Raw genomic sequence first — 24,454 nt, 5'->3', positions numbered from 1 at the left:
AAGTAATTCCAATATAGCAATTAGACACTGGAATGGTAGGATGTGCTGAAGATTAATGTGCAAGTAGAGATACTGGGGTGCAAAGGAGCAAGATAAATAAATAAATACAGTATGGGTATGAGGTAGTTGGATGGGCTGTTTACAGATGGGCTATGTACAGGTGCAGTGATCTGTGAGCTGCTCTGACAGCTGGTGCTTAAAGCTAGTGAGGGAGATATGGGTCTCCAGCTTCAGCGATTTTTGCAGTTCGTTCCAGTCATTGGCAGATGAGAACTGGAAGGAAGGGCGGCCAAAGGAGGAATTGGCTTTGGGGGTGACCCGTGAGATATACCTGGTGGAGTGCATGCTACGGGTGGGTGCTGCTATGGTGACCAGTGATAAGGCGGGGCTTTACCTAGCAGAGACTTGTAGATGACCTGGAGCCAGTGAGTTTGGCAATAAGTATGAAGCGATGGCCAGCCAATGAGAGCATACAGGTCGCAGTGGTGGGTAATATATGGGGCTTTGGTAGCAAAACTGATGGCACTGTGATAGACTGCATCCAATTTGTTGAGTAGAGTGTTGGAGGCTATTTTGTAAATGACATCGCCAAAGTCGAGGATCGGTAGGATGGTCAGTTTTAAGAGGGTGTTTGGCAGCATGAGTGAAGGATGCTTTGTTGTGAAATAGGTAGCCGATTCTATATTTAATTTTGATTTGGAGATGTTTAATGTGAGTCTGGAAGGAGAGTTTATAGTCTAACCAGACACCTAGGTATTTGTAGTTGTCCACATATTCCACACAGGGGTTTTGTCCCGGGACGGGTCTGTCAGGGACACCCTCTGTAACAGGGCTCTTTCCAAAGGTTGATAACAAGTGCCCTGAAAGTTACTGGCCAGGTCGTAGTTGTAAATGAGAACTTATTCTCAACTGGCCCAGCTGGTTAAATAAAGGTGAAATATTTTTTATTATTTTAACTGTAAAACGTTTTCCTTGGATTGATACAATTTTTTAAGTCAAAGTTAATGAGCATCAGATACTCACTGGAATTATGTCTGCATTGAACCAATGTTAGAAAACTAAGAAAAAAAACATTCACCTTCCAATCAATTTGAGTTATGAAATGTTTGAAATAAAACATACAGTCTTACATAAATGACAACAACAGGTTTAGAGTGTTTCCCCCCAGGACTTTGAACTAGCATGACTTGAACTCATCTTTAATGAATGTACAATTTTACTGTCTGTAAACTATAAAACTATCATCCATTGTCTTGTAGGATAAGTCAACCTCCAAAAAAAACTGGGTTAACTTACAAAGGACACTGATGAGGCAGAAAAATAAAATAAACATTCAGAAACACTATTGTCTTTTATTCTTTTTTCAATGATGTACAAATTAAAAGATCACATTACATAGCAATATTCATGTCTTCTTTGGTTGTGTACAAGGATACACCACACTATTGTAGCCTTCCTACTCACCAAAGCTCTGTCTTAAGGACACTTAGCAGCCTGCTACTATGTGTTCTGCTGCAATCCTGCTTCCACCAGTCTCTGTATCGTCTTACACTGGGCATGTCTCAAAAGACAAATGTAGCTTCCTCTCCTAGTCCCCTTTCCTTTGTCCACAATGAGAAAGACACAGACATATAGATGAAAGCTAAGCTAGGCTTCTGTCATATTGTTTCATATTTGCTACGTCTTTTCAGATCAGTGCAGTTGAGGTAGAGAATACAAGGGGAGGAGGCAACTTTAGACTATTGAGATGTGTCCAGTTTACTATGATTGAATGTGACAACATGTAGCTATACTGTACATAAACAATCATCTTAGTTCTTGCTATGGAGATATACAGACACTTATAAAACACATCAAACAGAACCATTGTGTTGTCATTAGTTGCTATTGAAAATAACATTACAACCCCCCCCCCCTCTCCCAAATAAAACCCTTTATAAGAAATGCACAATGGTTTAGTTGATGTTTCTTAATCGCAATGTCCTGTGTGTGCTTTAGGTTTGTGTGATGGGTCCAAGACTTTACTAAATCCTATTCACATTTCAAATTAATGTTGAAAAAAAAAAGTGAAATTACCAATCCATTATAGCTCTATTGGAATTCTCCCTTTCAAAACATGTAACAAACAAAACCAGGGTTGTGGTTACAAAATAACTAAAATCAACATAAAAACAAATCAAAAAAACAAATGAGAGATGTGCCAGGTGCCGTGTGTATCTGACGTGAGTATGACCAATGTGTTAGAAAATAATGTTACGGAAAGTAAGACTGCAAATCACTATCAAACACAATAAGACAACCCTGCTACCAGTGACTCCCATAGTACAGGCCTCTACGGACCATCACAGGTGAGTTAAACAGGACAGGTGAATGGGAGGGTAAGATTCCTCCAGGGGAGAGGGAGAACCAGGCCTCAGGAGAGAGGGGAGCATCTCAGTCGTGCACCCCATGCAGGGTGAGGGTTAGTGGGGGTTGAGTGGGCTCAGTGGCCCTGCATGTCAGCAGTGCCGGGAGGTTGTCCAGCTGTAGTGCTTAGGTACTGCCAGCTGAGGGCGGCAAGGATCATGGCAGCGGAGAGGTACATGGGGGAGAGGTGGGCAGTCCGGGAGGCCAGGGTGGCTTGGGAGAGAGTCCTCTCCTGGATCACACCCAGGATAAACAGGGTTTTGTCCCGGGATGGATCTGTCAAGGACACCCTCTGTAGCATCTGGAGAAAGAGAGAGAAAAAGAAAGCGCGAGAGAGATCAGAAAACTCAAACTTAAAGTAAGAACACACACTCAGATGCACAATAACACAAACAAACACAATTGAATACATGACACACCCAAAGATACACACACCTCCTGGCTGTATTGGGCCATGATGCTTTGCACAGCACCCATGTTGGTGGCTTGCATCATGAGGGTGACGGCCTGACCCTTCCTGATTTTCACCACGCCCTGGAATACTTGAGGGTTGTTGTAACAGGCTGAGAGGGTCGCTATCGCCATCACCTGGACATTATTGAGACATACAGTACAGCAAAATGAAATGCTCCCTGAGGATCCTGACTCAAACAACCAGGAATGAAAAGTGAAAATGTGTTGAATGGAAATGCAACTAGCAGCTTTCTCCAGTGGGAATGTACTTTGAAATGTAACATTTCAATGGTAGCATTTACCTGTGGTATGGCGCAGAAGTTGAAGACGCTCTGGTTGCGTAGGCGTGCCAGATAGGTGATGACATCAGGGACGTGGCGCAGGGCGTCTGTCACCAGCAGGTTGAGACAGGACAGGGCTGAGGTCAGCTGGTCAGACTCTGCCAGGTCCTCCAGACGACACGCAAACTGACTCCATGCCTACAGAGGGACATGCAACACACACATTAACTACACACACCCCATTAAATGACACATACAGTACACACACACACAGTGTAGTTACCTCTTGTGGCCAGAAGGCCCTTGCCACCTGTATATCCTCCAGGTAGTCTCTGATGATGTTGGTCTTCTGGAGGAACAGGCCCATGGAGTTGGCCAGCTCTGTGTCCTTGCCCACCTCGGGGTCCTCCAGCTGGGAGGCAGAGAACAGCTGGGACAGGCCTATACCCACCAGCCCTGCCACATAGTGACAGTACTGCACAGGGGGTAATGTTAATGCACATGTATTTAACACTCAAAAATCTATTACAGACTGGTGTGAAGTGTAGAAATCAGTGGGTTTACGTGACTTTCATGTAGCATCAAGCTATTTGTCATTTGACACACGTCAGGCTACCACTAGGTTATAGTGACACACGTCAGGCTACCACTAGGTTATAGTGACACACGTCAGGCTACCACTAGGTTATAGTGACACACGTCAGGCTACCACTAGGTAATAGTGACACACGTCAGGCTACCGCTAGGTTATAGTGACACACGTCAGGCTACCGCTAGGTTATAGTGACACACGTCAGGCTACCGCTAGGTTATAGTGACACACGTCAGGCTACCGCTAGGTAATAGTGACACACGTCAGGCTACCACTAGGTTACAGTGACACACGTCAGGCTACCACTAGGTAATAGTGACACACGTCAGGCTACCACTAGGTTACAGTGACACACGTCAGGCTACCACTAGGTAATAGTGACACACGTCAGGCTACCACTAGGTTATAGTGACACACGTCAGGCTACCGCTAGGTAATAGTGACACACGTCAGGCTACCGCTAGGTTATAGTGACACACGTCAGGCTACCGCTAGGTTATAGTGACACACGTCAGGCTACCGCTAGGTTATAGTGACACACGTCAGGCTACCGCTAGGTTATAGTGACACACGTCAGGCTACCGCTAGGTAATAGTGACACACGTCAGGCTACCGCTAGGTAATAGTGACACACGTCAGGCTACCGCTAGGTTATAGTGACACACGTCAGGCTACCGCTAGGTTATAGTGACACACGTCAGGCTACCGCTAGGTTATAGTGACACACGTCAGGCTACCGCTAGGTTATAGTGACACACGTCAGGCTACCGCTAGGTTATAGTGACACACGTCAGGCTACCGCTAGGTTATAGTGACACACGTCAGGCTACCGCTAGGTTATAGTGACACACGTCAGGCTACCGCTAGGTAATAGTGACACACGTCAGGCTACCGCTAGGTTATAGTGACACACGTCAGGCTACCGCTAGGTTATAGTGACACACGTCAGGCTACCGCTAGGTTATAGTGACACACGTCAGGCTACCGCTAGGTTATAGTGACACACGTCAGGCTACCGCTAGGTTATAGTGACACACGTCAGGCTACCGCTAGGTTATAGTGACACACGTCAGGCTACCGCTAGGTTACAGTGACACACGTCAGGCTACCGCTAGGTTACAGTGACACACGTCAGGCTACCGCTAGGTTACAGTGACACACGTCAGGCTACCGCTAGGTTACAGTGACACACGTCAGGCTACCGCTAGGTTACAGTGACACACGTCAGGCTACCGCTAGGTAATAGTGACACACGTCAGGCTACCGCTAGGTTATAGTGACACACGTCAGGCTACCGCTAGGTTATAGTGACACACGTCAGGCTACCGCTAGGTTATAGTGACACACGTCAGGCTACCGCTAGGTTACAGTGACACACGTCAGGCTACCGCTAGGTTACAGTGACACACGTCAGGCTACCGCTAGGTTATAGTGACACACGTCAGGCTACCGCTAGGTTACAGTGACACACGTCAGGCTACCGCTAGGTAATAGTGACACACGTCAGGCTACCGCTAGGTAATAGTGACACACATCAGGCTACCGCTAGGTTATAGTGACACACGTCAGGCTACCGCTAGGTTATAGTGACACACGTCAGGCTACCGCTAGGTAATAGTGACACACGTCAGGCTACCGCTAGGTAATAGTGACACACGTCAGGCTACCGCTAGGTTATAGTGACACACGTCAGGCTACCGCTAGGTTATAGTGACACACGTCAGGCTACCACTAGGTAATAGTGACACACATCAGGCTACCACTAGGTAATAGTGACACACGTCAGGCTACCACTAGGTAATAGTGACACACGTCAGGCTACCACTAGGTTACCGTGACACACGTCAGGCTACCACTAGGTAATAGTGACACACGTCAGGCTACCACTAGGTTATAGTGACACACGTCAGGCTACCACTAGGTAATAGTGACACACGTCAGGCTACCACTAGGTAATAGTGACACACGTCAGGCTACCACTAGGTTATAGTGACACACGTCAGGCTACCACTAGGTTATAGTGACACACGTCAGGCTACCACTAGGTAATAGTGACACACGTCAGGCTACCACTAGGTAATAGTGACACACGTCAGGCTACCACTAGGTTATAGTGACACACGTCAGGCTACCACTAGGTAATAGTGACACACGTCAGGCTACCACTAGGTAATAGTGACACACGTCAGGCTACCACTAGGTAATAGTGACACACGTCAGGCTACCACTAGGTTACAGTGACATACGTCAGGCTACCACTAGGTAATAGTGACACACGTCAGGCTACCACTAGGTTATAGTGACACACGTCAGGCTACCACTAGGTAATAGTGACACACGTCAGGCTACCACTAGGTTATAGTGACACACGTCAGGCTACCACTAGGTTATAGTGACACACGTCAGGCTACCACTAGGTTATAGTGACACACGTCAGGCTACCACTAGGTAATAGTGACACACGTCAGGCTACCACTAGGTAATAGTGACACACGTCAGGCTACCACTAGGTTATAGTGACACACGTCAGGCTACCACTAGGTTATAGTGACACACGTCAGGCTACCACTAGGTTATAGTGACACACGTCAGGCTACCACTAGGTTATAGTGACACACGTCAGGCTACCACTAGGTAATAGTGACACACGTCAGGCTACCACTAGGTAATAGTGACACACGTCAGGCTACCACTAGGTAATAGTGACACACGTCAGGCTACCACTAGGTAATAGTGACACACGTCAGGCTACCACTAGGTAATAGTGACACACGTCAGGCTACCACTAGGTAATAGTGACACACGTCAGGCTACCACTAGGTTATAGTGACACACGTCAGGCTACCACTAGGTTATAGTGACACACGTCAGGCTACCACTAGGTAATAGTGACACACGTCAGGCTACCACTAGGTTATAGTGACACACGTCAGGCTACCACTAGGTAATAGTGACACACGTCAGGCTACCACTAGGTTATAGTGACACACGTCAGGCTACCACTAGGTTATAGTGACACACGTCAGGCTACCACTAGGTTATAGTGACACACGTCAGGCTACCACTAGGTTATAGTGACACACGTCAGGCTACCACTAGGTAATAGTGACACACGTCAGGCTACCACTAGGTAATAGTGACACACGTCAGGCTACCACTAGGTAATACAGTTACATATCAGGACATTATGTTTTACAATATATCGTATCCTATCGTTTTGACAATATCACAATATTATTTTTGCGCTTGTTGGCTGTACCTGCACCAAAACTCCAGTAATTGTTCCTTCATAGTTTGTTCTCCATCTTCTTTTTCAATAGGGAGCAAATCGGTTTTAGCACTTTTATTTCCATGACTGATCAAAACTTGTTTTCTAATCCTCCCTCGTCTCTGCAGCAGACATGTGGTGAGCAATGTTTGGAACATCGCAATTAATCACAGTATCGAATTGCAATACATATCGTACCGTAATAATATTGTATCGTGAAGTCCCTGGCAATTCCCAGCTCTACTATTAACCAGCAAATGTGAAGCTGTTAGTCTAACACTTGTATAATGCTTGCCTAACATTAAGGTGACATTTACCTGGTCCCACTCCTTCATGGAGCCCACTTTCTTCTCCAGAAACTCAGCCATTCCAACTCCCATGCGGTGGCAGATGTCCGTGATCACATCCTGGTATGCCTGACCCAGGTTCCTGAACTCCAAGGAAATCTGAACAGAAAAGAGATTCATTTAAATACACACGCACATAGCATGATGACAGATGCCCATTGTATGATTTCTGCAAAATATTTCATTGTCATGACAGTGTTATGCAATCCTTAGGTTAAAAAAAAGGCAGGCTCATTCCACCTGACTGGCATGTAGCCCTGTCGATCACCCTTCAGACCTCTGTTCATCCAACCAATCAGGGAGCTTCGATGCACTGCAGGAAAACAGCTCTGCTCACCTCTAGTTAGTGCATGTTTTTCCATTGCAAAAGAAGAAGCAAATAGTTGTGTTGCTGACAGACTGTGACATGCTGTTCCTAAATGAAGTGTTGTCCATCCATTGACAAGTAAGTGTTGGAAATGCTATTGGGTGTAATATACACTGATTATACAAAACATTAAGAACAACTGCTCTTTCCATGACAGACTGACCAGGTGAATCCAGGCGAAAGCTATGAACCCTTAGTGATGTTACTTAAATCCACTTTAAATCAGTGCAGATGAAGGGGAGGAGACAGGTTAAAGAAGGATTTTTGAGCCTTCAGACAATTAAGACATGGATTGTGTATGTGTGCCATTAAGAGGGATAATGGGCAAGACAAAATATTTAAGTGCCTTTGAACGGAGTATGGTAGTAGGTGCCAGCCACACCGGTTTGAGTGTGTCAAGGTCTGCAACGCTGCTGGGGTTTTCACACTCAACAGTTCCAAGAATATGTATCAAGAATGGTCCACCACCCAAAGGACAACCAGCCATCTTGACATAACTGTGGGAAGGATTGGAGTCAACATGGGCCAGCATCCCTGTGGAACGCTCTAGACACCTTGTAGAGTCCATGCCCTGTCGAGTCCCATAGGGCGGCGCACAATTGGCCCAGCATTGTCCGGGTTTGGCTGGGGTAGGTCTTCATTGTAAATAAGAATTTGTTCTTAAATGACTTGCCTAACTCCAAGTCAATCACATTTCTGTGAAATCAAACTGTCCACTTAGGAAGCAACACTGATTGACAATACATTTCACATGCTGTTATGCAAATGGAATAGACAACAGGTGGAAATTATAGGCAATTAGCAAGACACCCCCAATAAAGGAGTGGTTCTACAGGTGGGGACCACAGACCACTTCTCAGTTCCTATGCTTCCTGACTGATGTTTTGGTCACTTTTGAATGCTGGCGGTGCTTTCACTCTAGTGGTAGCATGAGACGGAGTCTACAACCCACACAAGTGGCTCAGGTAGTGCAGCTCATCCAGGATGGAACATCAATGCGAGCTGTGGCAAGAAGGTTTGCTGTGTCTGTCAGCGTAGTGTCCAGAGCATGGAGGCGCTACCAGGAGACAGACCAGTACATCAGGAGACGTGGAGGAGGGCAACAACCCAGCTGCAGCTCCAGCTGCCTTTGTGCAAGGAGGAGCAGGAGGAGCACTGCCAGAGCCCTGCAAAATTACCTCCAGCAGGCCACAAATGTGCATGTGTCTGCTCAAACAGTCAGAAACAGACTCCATGAGGGTCCGACGTCCACAGGTGGGGCTTGTGCTTACAGCCCAACACCGTGCAGGACGTTTTTCATTTGCCAAGATTGGCAAATTCGCCACTGGCGCCCTGTGCTCTTCACAGATGAAAGCAGGTTCACACTGAGCACAGGTGACAGTCTGGAGATGCCGTGGAGAACGTTCTGCTGCCTGCAACATCCTCCAGCATGACCGGTTTGATGGTGGGTCAGTCATGGTGTTAGGGGGCATTTCTTTGGGGGGCCGCACAGCCCTCCATGTGCTCGCCAGAGGTAGCCTGACTGCCATTAGGTACCGAGATGAGATCCTCAGACCCCTTGTGAGACCATATGTTGGTGCAGTTGGCCCTGGGTTCCTCTTAATGCAAGACAATGCTAGACCTCATGTGGCTGGAGTGTGTCAGCAGTTCCTGCAAGAGGAAGGTATTGATGCTATGGACTGGCCTGCCCGTTCCCCAGACCTGAATCCAATTGAGCACATCTGGGACATCATGTCTCGCTCCATCCACCAACCAGTTGCACCTCAGACTGTCCAGGAGTTGGCGGATGCTTTAGTCCAGGTCTGGGAGGAGATCCCTCAGGAGACCATCCGCCACCTCATCAGGAGAATGCCCAGGCGTTGTAGGGAGGTCATACAGGCACATTGAGGCCACACACACTACTGAGCCTCATTTTGACTTGTTTTAAGGACATCACATCAAAGGTGGATCAGCCTGTAGTGTGGTTTTCCACTTTAATTTTGAGTGTGACTCCAAATCCAGACCTCCATGGGTTGATAAATTTGATTTCCATTGATAATTTTTGTGTGATTTTGTTTTCAGCACATTCAACCATGTAAAGAAAAAAGTATTTAATAAGAATATTTCATTCATTCGGATCTAGGATGTGTTATTTTAGTGTTCCCTTTTTTGAGCAGTATATATATATATATATATATATTGTATTGGTTACATTTTATTTATTTGTATATATATATATATTTGTATATATATTTATTTGTATATATATATAAAATGTAATGTTTACATTCTCTCTACGTTGCTAGTAGATTTCTATATTATTGCACATGTATTTATCTTAGTATCTTGTAATAGGTCCTCATGATTGTATTGTTCCTCCCTTTTTGGAACCACGTAAAATACCTCAAATGGAAGCAGATGTGTCCACATGTATGTGGTGGTGACAAAGTGTACAGTAATGGGCCTCAACATAATATTCTAACCCGACAACACTATAGTGGGCAGATCTAACTGAATCCGTTTGAAGTAACTAGCGGGTGAGGAGTCAGAAGCCAACCACACAGACGAGCGTGCAATAGTTTTGACATGTTCCTAGTTCTCGACGGATGTAGAGACCAACAGATTTTTACACTTTATGTAGGGTTATATAGTACGCAGTAGTGCCAGCAGTTCCACTGACCGTGGGGAAGTCCTCCAGGACCCGCCTGTCCTTCTCGTGGCTCTCAGTGAAGCACCAGTTGGCCTGGTAAAGGTACGTGTGGAAGTCATTCAGCATGGGCACCTTCTTCTCCAGGGGGATGGTCATATCATCTTCCACCGTGTCAAGGGCACGTAGGACCAGGTAGAAGATACACACCGCATGCCTGGATAAAAAGAAGGGACAGGGGAAGAATTCATTGATTTGAGAAGGTTAGGACCTGCTCACTGAAAACCTAACTGTTACAGAGTGAGCCTGCAAGGGCTGACACCAACCCTGGGTATTCAGGAAGGAGCTGACAGACACCAATATTTAACTTTAATGTAACACTTGACATGTGATGTTTGGTATGAAGCTTAATACATTTTACTGCAGGGACTCGTGTGTGAACTAAATACTGTCGGTCATCTGTTTAGGGAAACTGCATGCCATTTGAATGATGTAAAAAAAAAAAATTTCATCAACCTTCCGGAACACACTTTGCTCTTAAAACCAGCTGTGTCACTTCTGTACACTGAACCGTGGGATTAGACACAATGTACAAATGGCTGCAATAGAAGCCGTTTGTTTACATTGAATTCCACCGCCAAAAAATCAGTTCAGTAACCGCAGGCCTATGCTACAACTTGCCTACAGCTTGTGCACTTGCAGTCCATACTGTATGTTTGTCACTTGAAGTTTAGGTTATTTTACTGTCATATCAAAATATGTTTGTTCTTAAGCCCTAAAGAGGTAAAGAAGTGAACTAAAGGTCAAAACTGATTACTGACCATATGTTCCAGGGTCAATAATAAAAAATAACCTAAAATCCTCCAAGTTCCAATATCTAATTTTGTCTGGCATGTGCCAAAGTGCTGCCATGGTTCCTTACTTGGACAGGCTGCAGAGACACCTCTTACTAGGGAACGTCAAAGGTTCAGGTTGCTGCACAGTCACCCCTTTAGTTTTTACACTGCTACTCGTTGTTTATTATCTACGCATAGTCACTTTACCCCTACCTACATGTACACATTACCTCAATTACCTCAACTAAGCTGTACCCCTGCACATTGACTCGCTACCAATACCCCATTATTGTTAGTGTTACATTTTAAAAACATTTTATTCAGTAAATATTTTCTTAACTGCATTGTTGGTTAAGGGCTTGTAAGTAAGAATTTCATGGTAAGGTCTACCTGTCTACCTGTTGTATTCAGAGCATGTGACAAATAAAAATGTATTTGATTCGAAGCTCTAGTCTAGAGCGCCCATTAAAATTGTTTAGGAGTATTTTTAAACTCGCTCTATGGTGAAAGTAGTAAGAAATATTTGTAATTATTGTAAAAATCTATGACTGTGCTTAATTTACTATCATCCTAAATTAAAATATTAAATTAGTTTGACATGTTGAATTATTTTATATTACTCTAATTTCCCTATGGTGGACAGAACGTGTTACTACATTACACAGACAAACATTTTCACCACACAATATTTACAGGAAATACACATCCTTTTCACCTCAGATTGGTGATGATAGTGTAAATGTTTATAGTAATCACAATTACGCAAAATTGATTGCTTAAAAGAGACCAATATCTTTGCTTTAGTACCAGTGTTTTTGTCATATGGGTTTTTCCCAGTTGTATGTTGTAAATTCGACCTTCCCAATTGGTTATGAACGCAGGGCATGACCTGCGTTCATAACCAATTGGGAAGGTCGAATTTACAACATACAACTGGGAAAAACCCACTTCAATGCCACTCCAACTGATAATTACTAGTGGGAAACTTGACTATCATCCCTGAACTTTGACTTCTCCCACGTGCTGACCTCTGATGTCATCTACTAAGGAAATTACCTCGATTACAGCACTTTCGTCAGTTCAATGCAACAATAAACATTCTTTATAAAAGGCAATCTATTAATATGGTTTTTGAACACTATAATAGGAGCATGATAGCTGTAATTTTATTTATAGTTGATGCAGTTTGTTGGCCATTAGCCAATCGCCGTTTCTCAACGAGATCAAAACATGTGAATGCATCCAACTGGTATTCATGACTTCACAACTAACAAGATCTACCTTCCCACTTGGTTATGAACGCAGCATTAGAACGAGCCTGTCATTTTCCAGACCACGGTGGGAAGACAAATGTGGGGGCTCCTCCTACAAAAAACATCTAGGGCCTCAATGCCACACAGATTTGAGGGTCACACGATCACAGAAATGTGTGCCAAACCCTGTCACTATTTAGAAATTGATGTGAGAATATGATTTGACGAAGTTAGCCAGTAGAAAAAAGGATTACAGAAGGAAATACAACACTTTAACAGGTTAAGACTTTTCCTACTAGTTCACTTCGGAAAATCATTCTCACATCGATTTCTAAATAGCAACAGTGGTCATTTGACTTTCAAATCCGTGTGTGGTATTAAGGCTAGAGACGTTTGCAGGAAGAACCCCAGAATTGTTTCTCATCGTCGTGGTGCCATTGATTTCAATACAAATAGATGCGAGTGATTCATTTGTGTTGAAATGTTAGGACCGGCACACTGAAAACCCAACGGTTACAGACTGAGCAGGCAAAGCCTGACACCAATCCCGGCATTCGGGAAAGGGCTGACACCAATATTGAACTTTAATGTAACACCTGACATGTGATGAACAGTATGGTATGAAGCTTCATTTTACTGCAGGGACTCATGTCTCAACAAAGTGTGAACTAGCTACTGTAGGTCCTATGTGTAGGGAAACGTCATGCCATTTGAATGACAGCTGTAAAAACCTGTAAGCAACCTTTCAGGAACACGCACAAACACACACAATGTGCACTTAAAACCAGCACTTCTGTAAACTGAATGGTGGGAAGACACAGTGCTGCAGCAGGGGAATATGGCTGGCTGTAATATAATTATAAGCAGTTACATTGAATTCCCCCGCAAGCAAATCAGTTCAGTTACAGTAGTGCCCTACAACTTGCCTACAGCTTGTGCACTTGGCTATACATTTGCTACTTTGTAGGCTAGTTTAGACTACTTTTCTGTCATATTAAAATCAGTTTCTTTTCCAGATTTAAAATGGGTAAATAAGCGAACTCAAGGTCAAAACTGACCATTGTTCCAGGGTCAATAATAATACCCTAAAATCCTCCCAAGTTCCAATAGCCGATCACATTCTTGTCGTGTATTTGCCAAAGTGCTGGCATTCAGCTGTCATGGTTCCTTGTTTACTTCGACATGCTGGAGACACACCCCTTACCTGCATGGTTGGAGAGCAAAGTTGGCAAGGTTATGCAAACTTACCGTAACTCTCCGTCTAGCGCCTGGATAACAGCGGCGAAACTGCGACTGGTCTGGTTCAGATAGAGGTAGCATGTCCGCAGACTCTCACTCATGGATTCCTGGCAAGAGAAACAGAGAAACACGGGGTGTCGGTAAGAGCCTACTGTCCGCAAAGCACTGGGGCGGGCGGCCCAACATCCCTCCTGCACGCCCCTCTCGCCCAGCCGTCCCCCGGAGAGAAGGGACCGTGAAGCGGGTCCAGGGCTCCGCGGGGTGACGCAGAGAGAGCGCTTGAACACCGTGAGAGAAACCGGACACTTGCAGCAAGCTCCGGCCATATGAGGAAAATGGACGCTCAGCCTTCCATGAGCAATTTAGACAACATTGTTGGCTATCCAGTTATTAATATCCGTGGTATTAATTCGTGCGCGCAGTTCAGCAGAGGACATGGAGTGTTACTCTGTAGCGGGGTGAAAACTTTAGGAAGTTATAGACTTTGCAGGGCGGGGTCAATCGGTGATCTTTAAACAAGTCTCACGGCCTATACAGTCTCCAGACCAGAGTAATAAATCCATCCACATACCTCGAAGAATTTGTCCACGGGCGCACCCATTGAGCGCAGCAGTAGGCTGTGATGCAGTTTGACATCGGAGCCCCTCCCACTTCAGTCATAACACAGCAGTGTTTTCTGCAAGAGTAAGCAGTACCCCCCCGAACAACATGTAACACACCATACGCCATGTTTGCTAAACATTGGACACAGACCTATCAATTCTCCAAAATAATGATCATGCACATCATTATTCACACATAACTAAACGTTTTATTGTGTAAGTCTATGTCTTTCTCTGCAATCGTAATTTGAATTAGGTAGGCTTATTTGGCCAACCCAGTGACGCATAAGAAGTTGCTTGCCTACAATTTCCTCTTACCAATTTTCTCAACATTGCAAAACGCATGAATATGGGGAAATGTTGAGCTGACTGACAGATGATGCTGTACTGTCATCTAGTGGCAGACAGTAGCAAAAACAAAGTGGTTATATTATGCCAGTTGTCTCCAACTGGCGGCCCGCGGGCCTGGTTTTATTTGGCCGTATTCCCACGCATAATGGAGAGATAAACAGTATGGGATCATATAGAAATGTAAGCAAGGTTTGAAATGATTGTGTTTTAGTTCAATATTATATCCGTTTGGGCGTCTTGCGGTCAATTTGCAGTTTGCAAATGATTTGTAATTATGTTCTGGACCCTGACCATCCACTCAATAAAAAATCGTCCAGCGGCCGAATCTAGTTGATAATCCCTGCATTATGCCCATCGAGGACTGGCAGGCTGCTCTGAACTCAAGACGCACACCGTTGTGCACTAGCCAGGGGAAGCCACCACTCGCTTTCAGATTTTCGCATGTAACTGGACTCTTGATTCAAGAACATCGCCCCCCTTTAATTGACACCTGAAGTGTCTTATTTCAAAGCTAGCTCTCGTCATAAAATACTCTCTATTTGGCTATAACGTTATGATAGTGTCATTCATCCATCATAATGGGAAATCCTACTGGACATTCACAGTGGTGTAAAGTACTTACGTAAAAATACTTTAAAGTCCGGGTTAGGTTTGACCGGGGTAGGCAGTCATTGTCAATAAGAATGTATTCTTAACTGATTTGCCTAGTTAAATAAAGGTTAGATAAAATAAATAACGTTTTTTGGGGGTATAACGTTTACTTCAACTTTTTATGTACATTTTCCCTGAAACCCAAAAGTACTCGTTACATTTTGAATGCTTAGCAGGACAGAAAATGGTCCAATTCGCACACATATCAAGAGAACATCCCTTGTCATCCCTACTGCCTCTGATCTAGCAGACTCGCGAAACACATGCTTTGATTGTAAATGATGTCTTGAGTGTTGCAGTGTGACCCTGGATATCCGTATGTTTTTTGGTTTGCTTAATATAATGCATTTTTATTATTCATACTTTTACTTTTACTTTGATACTTAAGCATATTTAAAACCAAATACTTTTAGATTTTTACTCAATTACTATTTTACTGGGTGACTTTTACTTGAGTCATTTTCTATTAAGGGATCTTCACCACTGGACATTCAACTATCATCATTCCAGGTCAAAGCGGTGTTTAAAGTGTCGGAAATCAGGCATTACCTGCGCCGTCAAACAAACATGCGCACAGCATCTGCTCCCGGAATGAACCCTCAAAGGCTATTATATAACGCAAATCCCAGCCATTAAGTCAATGGTTATCCTTCTCTCTAGCCTGAACTGCGCATCTATTATTTATCCTAGGCCTACACAATACAAACATTGCTGTGAGAAATAGAGTTAGAATAGGCTACCCTTCTAGTTCATTCAGGTAGTTAGTTGACAAGGTAACCTATTACTGTTACTACTGTGCCATTGCTACTGTGCCATTGCTATTACTGTTACTACTGTGCCATTGTGTCTACACATTTGATGAAGCCAGAAGCATTGTTGTGTAGAAAATGCAAGTGGGCCAATGTTGAAGAGATGCATGGATACAGACTGGCACTGTTAGCGCGCACATTGTGTTGTGTAGGTCTATGCTATTCCAAAATGTATAAGACACGAAAATAGCGAGTCGTGCCGTAGCCTAGGTTACAGGTAGGCAATAATCGGGGGGTTTAGAGCAGATAGCTAGCTACTCACATAGTCCAACTTGGGCATCACAGTGCGACAGCCCCCCATTTTAAACTTGAACAGGTTGAATATTTCCTCCGGGTGTCCTAACGATTTTACGATATCCATGTTTTATCTTTTGACCACACGTACGCCGATGATGCTTTCTTGTATCGTGTGCTTATTCCACCCAAGTGCGCTTAAAACATGGCAATATTTTCTCCATTCAAACGTTGAGCCGCTGAGCTATAGAGCAGCCGGCCCCTTTCTACCGAAAAAAAGTCGTCAGATCGAATGACGCCTGTGATTGGTCAGAAAATCATGGGCTCAGTGCCCGTCGACCAGTGGATGACTAGAGCGGCTGGTGTGACGTCCCGCCCCGGCCGTGTTTCTCCAAACTGAGGCATCTGATTGGATGATACGTTGTTTAACGCGAGAGACCATCCGGACGGAGTGTGACAGATACTGTTGTTATGTCACACTGTACATCACCAGTTTTAATAACCAAAAAATATTCTGTTATTCTGAGACCAAGTCAACAGCTGCTCATGTCCTACATTTTAGGCTAATTTATTTATTATAATGAATTTATCAACATTCCCTTTTTGTATGTATAATGGGATAGTTTTCATACAGTAGACTGGCATGACCTGTGTGTATGCTTGTGAAGTTGTGCATTTGTGTGTGTGTGTGTGTGTGTGTGTGTGTGTGTGTGTGTGTGTGTGTGTGTGTGTGTGTGTGTGTGTGTGTGTGTGTGTGTGTGTGTGTGTGTGTGTGTGTGTGTGTGTGTGTGTGTGTGTGTGTGTGAGAATAATCAAGCTACTGTATATGTGTTGCACATTTTTACATTAGAAGAAAACAGAAGACAAAAAAAAAGTTTTCAGATTTACACTTGTACAGTAAAGCCTACTGAACCTGTAGCTGGGGCAGGGGACTGGCTAAACTCTGCTTTTCTAAATAGCCTACAGATTAGTGAGCTACACCAGCAGATTCACTACAATTTAGTGGATCAACCTGAAATATACCTTTCACCTGAAGGACTTGAATCCCCCTCCCTGTCTCTCTCTCTCCTCCCCCTCTTTCTCTTCTCTCGTCTCTTCTTCTCTCCCTCTCTCGATTCAATTCAAGGGGCTTTACTGGCATGTGAAAGATATGTTAACATTGCCAAGGATAGTGAAATGGATAAACAAAAGTGAAATAAACAATACAAAGTGAACAGTAAATATTACACAAGTATCAAAAGAATGAAGACATTCCACATGTCATATTATGTCTATATATGTCACACCCTGAACTGTTTCACATGTCTTTGTGCTTGTCTCCACCCCCCTCCAGGTGTCGCCCGTCTTTCCCATTTTGACCATTCTGCCTGCCTTGAACCTGAGCCTGCCTGCCGTTCTGTAGCTTTTCACCCCATCCTGGATTATTGACCTCTGCCTGCCCTGACCCCGAGACTGCCTGCCGTTCTGTACCTTTTCACCCCATCCTGGATTATTGACCTCTGCCTGCCCTGACCCCGAGACTGCCTGCCGTTCTGTACCTTTTCACCCCATCCTGGATTATTGACCTCTGCCTGCCCTGACCCCGAGACTGCCTGCCGTTCTGTACCTTTTCAACCCATCCTGGATTATTGACCTCTGCCTGCCCTGACCCCGAGACTGCCTGCCTTCCTGTACCTTTTCACCCCATCCTGGATTATTGACCCCTGCCTGCCCTGACCCCGAGACTGCCTGCCGTTCTGTAGCTTTTCACCCCATCCTGGATTATTGACCCCTGCCTGCCCTGACCCCGAGACTGCCTGCCGTTCTGTACCTTTTCACCCCATCCTGGATTATTGACCTCTGCCTGCCCTGACCCCGAGACTGCCTGCCGTTCTGTACCTTTTCAACCCATCCTGGATTATTGACCTCTGCCTGCCCTGACCCCGAGACTGCCTGCCGTTCTGTACCTTTTCACCCCATCCTGGATTATTGACCTCTGCCTGCCCTGACCCCGAGACTGCCTGACGTTCTGTACCTTTTCACCCCATCCTGGATTATTGACCTCTGCCTGCCCTGACCCCGAGACTGCCTGACGTTCTATACCTTTTCACCCCATCCTGGATTATTGACCTCTGCCTGCCCCGACCCCGAGACTGCCTGCCGTTCTGTACCTTTTCACCCCATCCTGGATTATTGACCTCTGCCTGCCCCGACCCCGAGACTGCCTGCCGTTCTGTACCTTTTCACCCCATCCTGGATTATTGACCTCTGCCTGCCCTGACCCCGAGACTGCCTGCCGTTCTGTAGCTTTTCACCCCATCCTGGATTATTGACCTCTGCCTGCCCTGACCCCGAGACTGCCTGCCGTTCTGTACCTTTTCACCCCATCCTGGATTATTGACCTCTGCCTGCCCTGACCCCGAGACTGCCTGCCGTTCTGTACCTTTTCACCCCATCCTGGATTATTGACCTCTGCCTGCCTTGACCCCGAGACTGCCTGACGTTCTGTACCTTTTCACCCCATCCTGGATTATTGACCTCTGCCTGCCCCGACCCCGAGACTGCCTGACGTTCTGTACCTTTTCACCCCATCCTGGATTATTGACCTCTGCCTGCCCTGACCCCGAGACTGCCTGACGTTCTGTACCTTTTCACCCCATCCTGGATTATTGACCTCTGCCTGCCCTGACCCCGAGACTGCCTGCCGTTCTGTACCTTACGGACTCTGATCTTGATTACTGACTTCTGCCTGCACTTGACCTGTCATTTTGCCTGCCGTTCTGTACCTTACGGACTCTGATCTTGATTACTGACTTCTGCCTGCATTTGACCTGTCATTTTGCCTGCCGTTCTGTACCTTACGGACTCTGATCTTGATTACTGACTTCTGCCTGCACTTGACCTGTCATTTTGCCTGCCGTTCTGTACCTTACGGACTCTGATCTTGATTACTGACTTCTGCCTGCACTTGACCTGTCATTTTGCCTGCCGTTCTGTACCTTACGGACTCTGATCTTGATTACTGACTTCTGCCTGCACTTGACCTGTCATTTTGCCTGCCGTTCTGTACCTTACGGACTCTGATCTTGATTACTGACTTCTGCCTGCACTTGACCTGTCATTTTGCCTGCCGTTCTGTACCTTACGGACTCTGATCTTGATTACTGACTTCTGCCTGCACTTGACCTGTCATTTTGCCTGCCGTTCTGTACCTTACGGACTCTGATCTTGATTACTGACTTCTGCCTGCACTTGACCTGTCATTTTGCCTGCCCCCTGTGATTGTAAGAAACGTTTGTTTCTTTGACACCGTCTGCATCTGGAACTTTTCCTGAAACTTGATAATATACAGTGTTGTAATGATGCGCATGTAACGGAGTGCGTACTGGCAGCAGAGAAGTCAGGGGCAGGAGAGCGAAAACTGATTTACAACAGTGTTGTTTCATAAACATAAAAAACACTGTAAACAGAACAATCAATGAATTGGTCAAACAAAAGCCGGTATCCACCAGCATAACATACACAAGCACTACAAGATACAATTCCGGACAAGGACATGGGGGAAACAGAGGGTTGAATACACAACATGTATTGGATGGAATCGAAACCAGGTGTGAGGGAAGACAAGACAAAACCAATGGAAAATGAAAGGTGGATCGGCGATGGCTAGAAGGCCGGTGACGTCAACCGCCGAACGCAGCCTGAACTAGGAGAGGGACCGACTTCGGCGGATGTTGTGACAGCGCAAATAGTTCAAGTACAAAAGGAAAAACAAATTAACCTCAATATGGGTAGTATTTACACTGGTGGCCCTTTTCTTGTTGATGTGATTACCCACTGTGGTATTTCATCCAATAGATATGTGAGTTATTTGTGGGTCTGTGTAATCTGAGGGAAATAAGTTCTCTAATATCATCATACATTTGGCAGCTCAGTTTCCACCTCATCTTGTGGTCAGTGTCCACATATTTTTTTTTTAAACCTTTATTTAACTAGTCAGTTAAGAACAAATTCTTATTTTCAACGAGGAACAGTGGGTTAACTGCCTGTTCAGGGGCAGAACAACAGATTTGTACCTTGTCAGCTCAGGGTTTTGAACTTGCAACCTTCTGGTTACTATTCCAACGCTCTAACCACTAGGCTACTCTGCTGCCCCAGTTAGCTTGTCTTCTCTTTAGAGCCAGGTCTGCCTTCGGCGACCTTTCTCAATAGCAAGGCTGAGCTCACCGAGTCTGCACATAGTCAAAACCTTCCTTAATTTTGGGTCAGTCGCAGTGGTCAGGTATTCTGCCCCTGTGTACTCTCTGTTTAGGGCCAAATAACATTTTTGTTTGCTGTTATTTTTGTTAATTCTTTCCAATGTGTCAAGTAATTATCTTTTTGTTTTCTCATGATTTGGTTGGGTTTAATTGTTTTGCTGTCCTGGGGCTTTGCGGGGTTTGCTCTGCATGCATTATTTGGTGTTTTACATTGTATTGCAAGGTCGCAATTGTAAATGAGAACTTGTTCTCAACTTGCCTACCTGGTTAAATAAAGGTGAAATAAAAAATAAAAAATAGTACATTGAGGATATTTTTGCAGAATTCTGCATGCTGTCTCAATTTGCTGAGGAAGTTAGCTGTGGTACTGATGTTGAGGCTGAGGTATGTATAGTTTTTTTTGCTCTAGGGCAACAGTGTTTAGATGGAATTTTTATTTGTGGTCCTGGCAACTAGACCTTTTTTGTAACACCATTATTTTTGTCTTACTGAGATTTACTGTCAGGGCTCAGGTCTGACATCTGTGCAGAATATCTAGGTGCTGCTGTAGGCCCTCCTTGGCTCACTCTCTCTCTCACCTCCCCCTCTCTTTCTCTTCTTCTTCTTCTCTCTTGCTCTCTCTTTCTCAAATTCAAAACGTTTTGTCAGTAAAGCATCACTGTATACAATATACATTGTATTAAAATAATACATAATAGTAATATGAAATAGTGATAATATAAGTAATTATAAAAAATAAATAAATAGAAATCTCTCTCTCTCACTCTCTATTTCTCTCTCTGTCTCCAAATTTCTTCCCCCCTCTCTCCCTCTCCCTGTTTCTCTCTAACTCTCCTTTTCTCTCATTCTCTCTCTCTGTTTCTCTTTCTCTCTCTGTTTCTCTCTCTCTTTCACTCTCCCACTCTCTTTCTGTGAGTTTCTCTCTCGCTCTCTCTCTGTTTCTCTCTTTCTCTGTTTCACTGTGGAAATGTGGGTAAGTACCCGCCTAAGCCCAGTCCACACAGGCAGTTCTGATCATGAAATATATTTAAGTAAGACAGTGCCGCGCTAAGCCTGTCCAACATTTTATTCAGCAAGGCTCTTTGACTACTCATGCTGTTTTTGAGGAGGCCTATCGATACAATCCAATCCTCTGTCTGTACTTTCCATTTAGAGAACAGGAACAGAAATAAACCTGCAATAAATCCAGTTATAAACAGCTATTGTAGGCCTACCATCTGCAGGGATCTGAGCCCCAGAGGAACTACTTCATGTTTAAATTAGAATGAAACCTGAGGCAAGCATCACACCTGGAGCACAGATTCAACACAGATATTTTGTGTCAATCCCAAACGGCAGTGGAGAAAAGGGTAATAGAGATATTATGAGCAGTAATTACTCCTCCTCCTAAAGATTTGTTCCTTTAATTCCCACACTCCCTTACAGGTATTGACATGAACATAACTAGGGCTATAACGATAGGATATCATTTGAGTAATAGTCAAGGGTGAAAGAGTATGATGCATCCCAGAAAATAGAAAAGGCCTATAGGCATGAACCCATACTGTGTGTCGAAAAGCTACATGTACATGTCAAGAAGGTATTTACAACCATGGATGAACTTGCCAGACTGGATATGGGCCTAGTAGCCATCCGTGAGATCCTTTTACTGTTGCTGAACTACTGTTTATGCATTGGCTACACACAATGATTGGCTGGCAAAAGGAATTCATCACTGCTTTGCATTTAAGGCCAACACAAGGAGGAGCATAAATACGGACTTGTGCTATACATTATATGGTTACTTTTCATAAAGGAGCCTTGACAAGCAAAGGAGGATCTTCTTAGTGATCCATGGCTCTGCCTGTGTCTAATACACAAGTCTACGCTGACTCATGTGTTGGACGACAGATACTTGAAATACTGGACTATAGTCAAATACATTTGATCAGCTAACTGAAGCACAAGTAAACTGAAATTGGTTTCAGTGTTTTCTGAGTTGCCTGAGGCAAGAAGTCAAGAAGTCAATAATACAATGGATTTTCCCCAGAAGGTAAAGAAATACTTACTATTCTTGTAACAATCGTTTATAATAATATCATTATTTTAAGTAATCATGTTCTTATCATGAGATACAGTTGAAGTCGGGAAGTTTACATACACTTAGGTTGGAGTCATTAAAACTCGTTTAAACTCGTTTTTCAACCACTCCACAAATTTCTTGTTAACAAACTATAGTTTTGGCAAGTCAGTTAGGACATCTACTTTGTGCATGACACAAGTCATTTTTCCAACAATTGTTTACAGACAGATTATTTCACTTATAATTCACTGTATCACAATTCCAGTTGGTGAGAAGTTTACATACACCAAGTTGACTGTGCCTTTATTAAACAGCTTGGAAAATTCCAGAAAATGATGTCATGGCTTTAGAAGCTTCTGATAGGCTAATTTACATAATTTGAGTCAATTGGAGGTGTACCTGTGGATGTATTTCAAGGCCTACCTTCAAACTCACTGCCTCTTTGCTTGACATCATGGGAAAATCAAAAGAAATCAGCCACGACCTCGGAAAAATAATTGTAGACCTCCACAATGGTTCATCCTTGGGAGCAATTACCTGAATGTACCACGTTCATCTGTACAAACAATAGAACGAAAGTATAAACACCATGGGACCACGCAGCCGTCATACCGCTCATGAAGAAGACGCGCTCTGTCTTCTAGAGATTAACATACTTTGGTGCGAAATGTGCAAATCAATCCCAGAACAACAGCAAAGGACCTTGTGAAGATGCTGGAGGAAACTGGTACAAAAGTATCTATATCCACAGTAAAAATGAGTCCTATATCGACATAACCTGAAAGGCCGCTCAGCAAGGAAGAAGCCACTGCTCCAAAACATCCATAAAAAAGCCAGACTACGGTTTGCAACTGCACATGGGGACAAAGATCGTACTTTTTGGAGAAATGTCCTCTGGTCTGATTAAACAAAAATAGAACTGTTTGGCCATAATGACCATCCTTATGTTCGGAGGAGAAAGGGGAATGCTTGCAAGCCGAAGAACACCATTCCAACCATGAAGCACGGGCGTGGCAGCATCATGTTGTGGGGGTGCTTTGCTGCAGGAGGGACTGGTGCACTTCACGAAATAGATGGCATGATGAGGATGGACAATTGTGTGGATACATTGAAGCAACATCTCAAGACATCAGTCAGGAAGTTAAAGCTTGGTCGCAAATGGGTCTTCCAAATGGACAATGATCCCAAGCATACTTCCAAAGTTGAAGCAAAATGGCTTAAGGACAACAAAGTCAAGGTATTGGAGTGGCCATCACAAAGCTTTGACCTCAATCCTATAGAAAATGTATGGGTAGAGCTGAAAAAGTGTGTGCGTGCAAGTAGGCCTACAAAACTGACTCAGTTGCACCAGCTCTGTCAGGAGGAATGGGCCAAAATGTTACGGTTTTCTTCCGGTGAAGGAGAGGAGGACCAAAATGCAACGTGGTTATTCATAAACATCTTTAATAAAGATAAAAATACGAACAATATAGAAAAACAATAACGTGAAAAACTGAAACAGCCCTATCTGGTGCAACAAACACAGAGACAGGAACAATCACCCACAAAACACTCAAAGAATATGGCTGCCTAAATATGGTTCCCAATCAGAGACAACGATAAACACCTGCCTCTGATTGAGAACCACTCCAGGCAACCATAGACTTTCCTAGACTACTTCACTAACCACAATCCCATAACCTGCAAAAAAAAAACCTAGACAAAACACACCACATAAATACCAATGTCACACCCTGGCCTGATCAAAATAATAAAGAAAACACAAAGTCCCCCCCCCTCGCCCCAAAGGTGCGGACTCCCGGCCGCACACCTAAACCCATAGGGGAGGGTCTGGGTGGG

At 44.4% G+C, this 24,454-nt stretch overlaps 1 protein-coding gene and 1 long non-coding RNA gene across 52 annotated transcripts; one reads left to right on the top strand and one right to left on the bottom strand.

The window, feature by feature from the left end:
- Window positions 1-1,332: 1,332 nt before the first annotated feature.
- On the bottom strand, window positions 1,333-16,565 carry fdft1 (farnesyl-diphosphate farnesyltransferase 1). 2 transcript variants are annotated; one of them, XM_035775084.2, is made up of 8 exons: window positions 16,344-16,565; window positions 13,678-13,775; window positions 10,374-10,557; window positions 7,318-7,446; window positions 3,424-3,615; window positions 3,162-3,338; window positions 2,842-2,994; window positions 1,333-2,707 (listed from the first exon to the last, which is right to left on the bottom strand). In XM_035775084.2, exons 1-8 carry the CDS (start codon window positions 16,440-16,442, stop codon window positions 2,483-2,485), a joined length of 1,257 nt encoding a protein of 418 aa, XP_035630977.1. In that variant the 5' UTR covers window positions 16,443-16,565; the 3' UTR covers window positions 1,333-2,482. The 2 variants fall into 2 exon arrangements, with proteins under 2 accessions (XP_035630977.1, XP_035630976.1); XM_035775083.2 differs by lacking the exon at window positions 16,344-16,565 and having other exon boundaries at window positions 13,678-14,238.
- Window positions 3,743-7,035, top strand: LOC127931366 (uncharacterized). 50 transcript variants are annotated; one of them, XR_008140850.1, is made up of 9 exons: window positions 3,842-3,979; window positions 4,135-4,351; window positions 4,414-4,599; window positions 4,631-4,785; window positions 4,848-4,971; window positions 5,096-5,188; window positions 5,282-5,653; window positions 5,716-5,808; window positions 6,026-7,035. It is a non-coding gene; the product is annotated as an uncharacterized LOC127931366 (long non-coding RNA). The 50 variants fall into 50 exon arrangements; XR_008140846.1 differs by having other exon boundaries at window positions 5,716-5,870; XR_008140858.1 differs by having other exon boundaries at window positions 5,282-5,870; window positions 6,026-6,118; window positions 6,212-7,035.
- Window positions 16,566-24,454: the final 7,889 nt, after the last annotated feature.

Source organism: Oncorhynchus keta, chromosome 8 (genome assembly GCF_023373465.1).
Source record: "Oncorhynchus keta strain PuntledgeMale-10-30-2019 chromosome 8, Oket_V2, whole genome shotgun sequence".
NCBI lineage: Eukaryota > Metazoa > Chordata > Actinopteri > Salmoniformes > Salmonidae > Oncorhynchus > Oncorhynchus keta.
The sequence above is the reverse complement of the archived record's forward strand: the minus strand, read 5'-3'. Positions and strand labels throughout refer to the sequence as shown.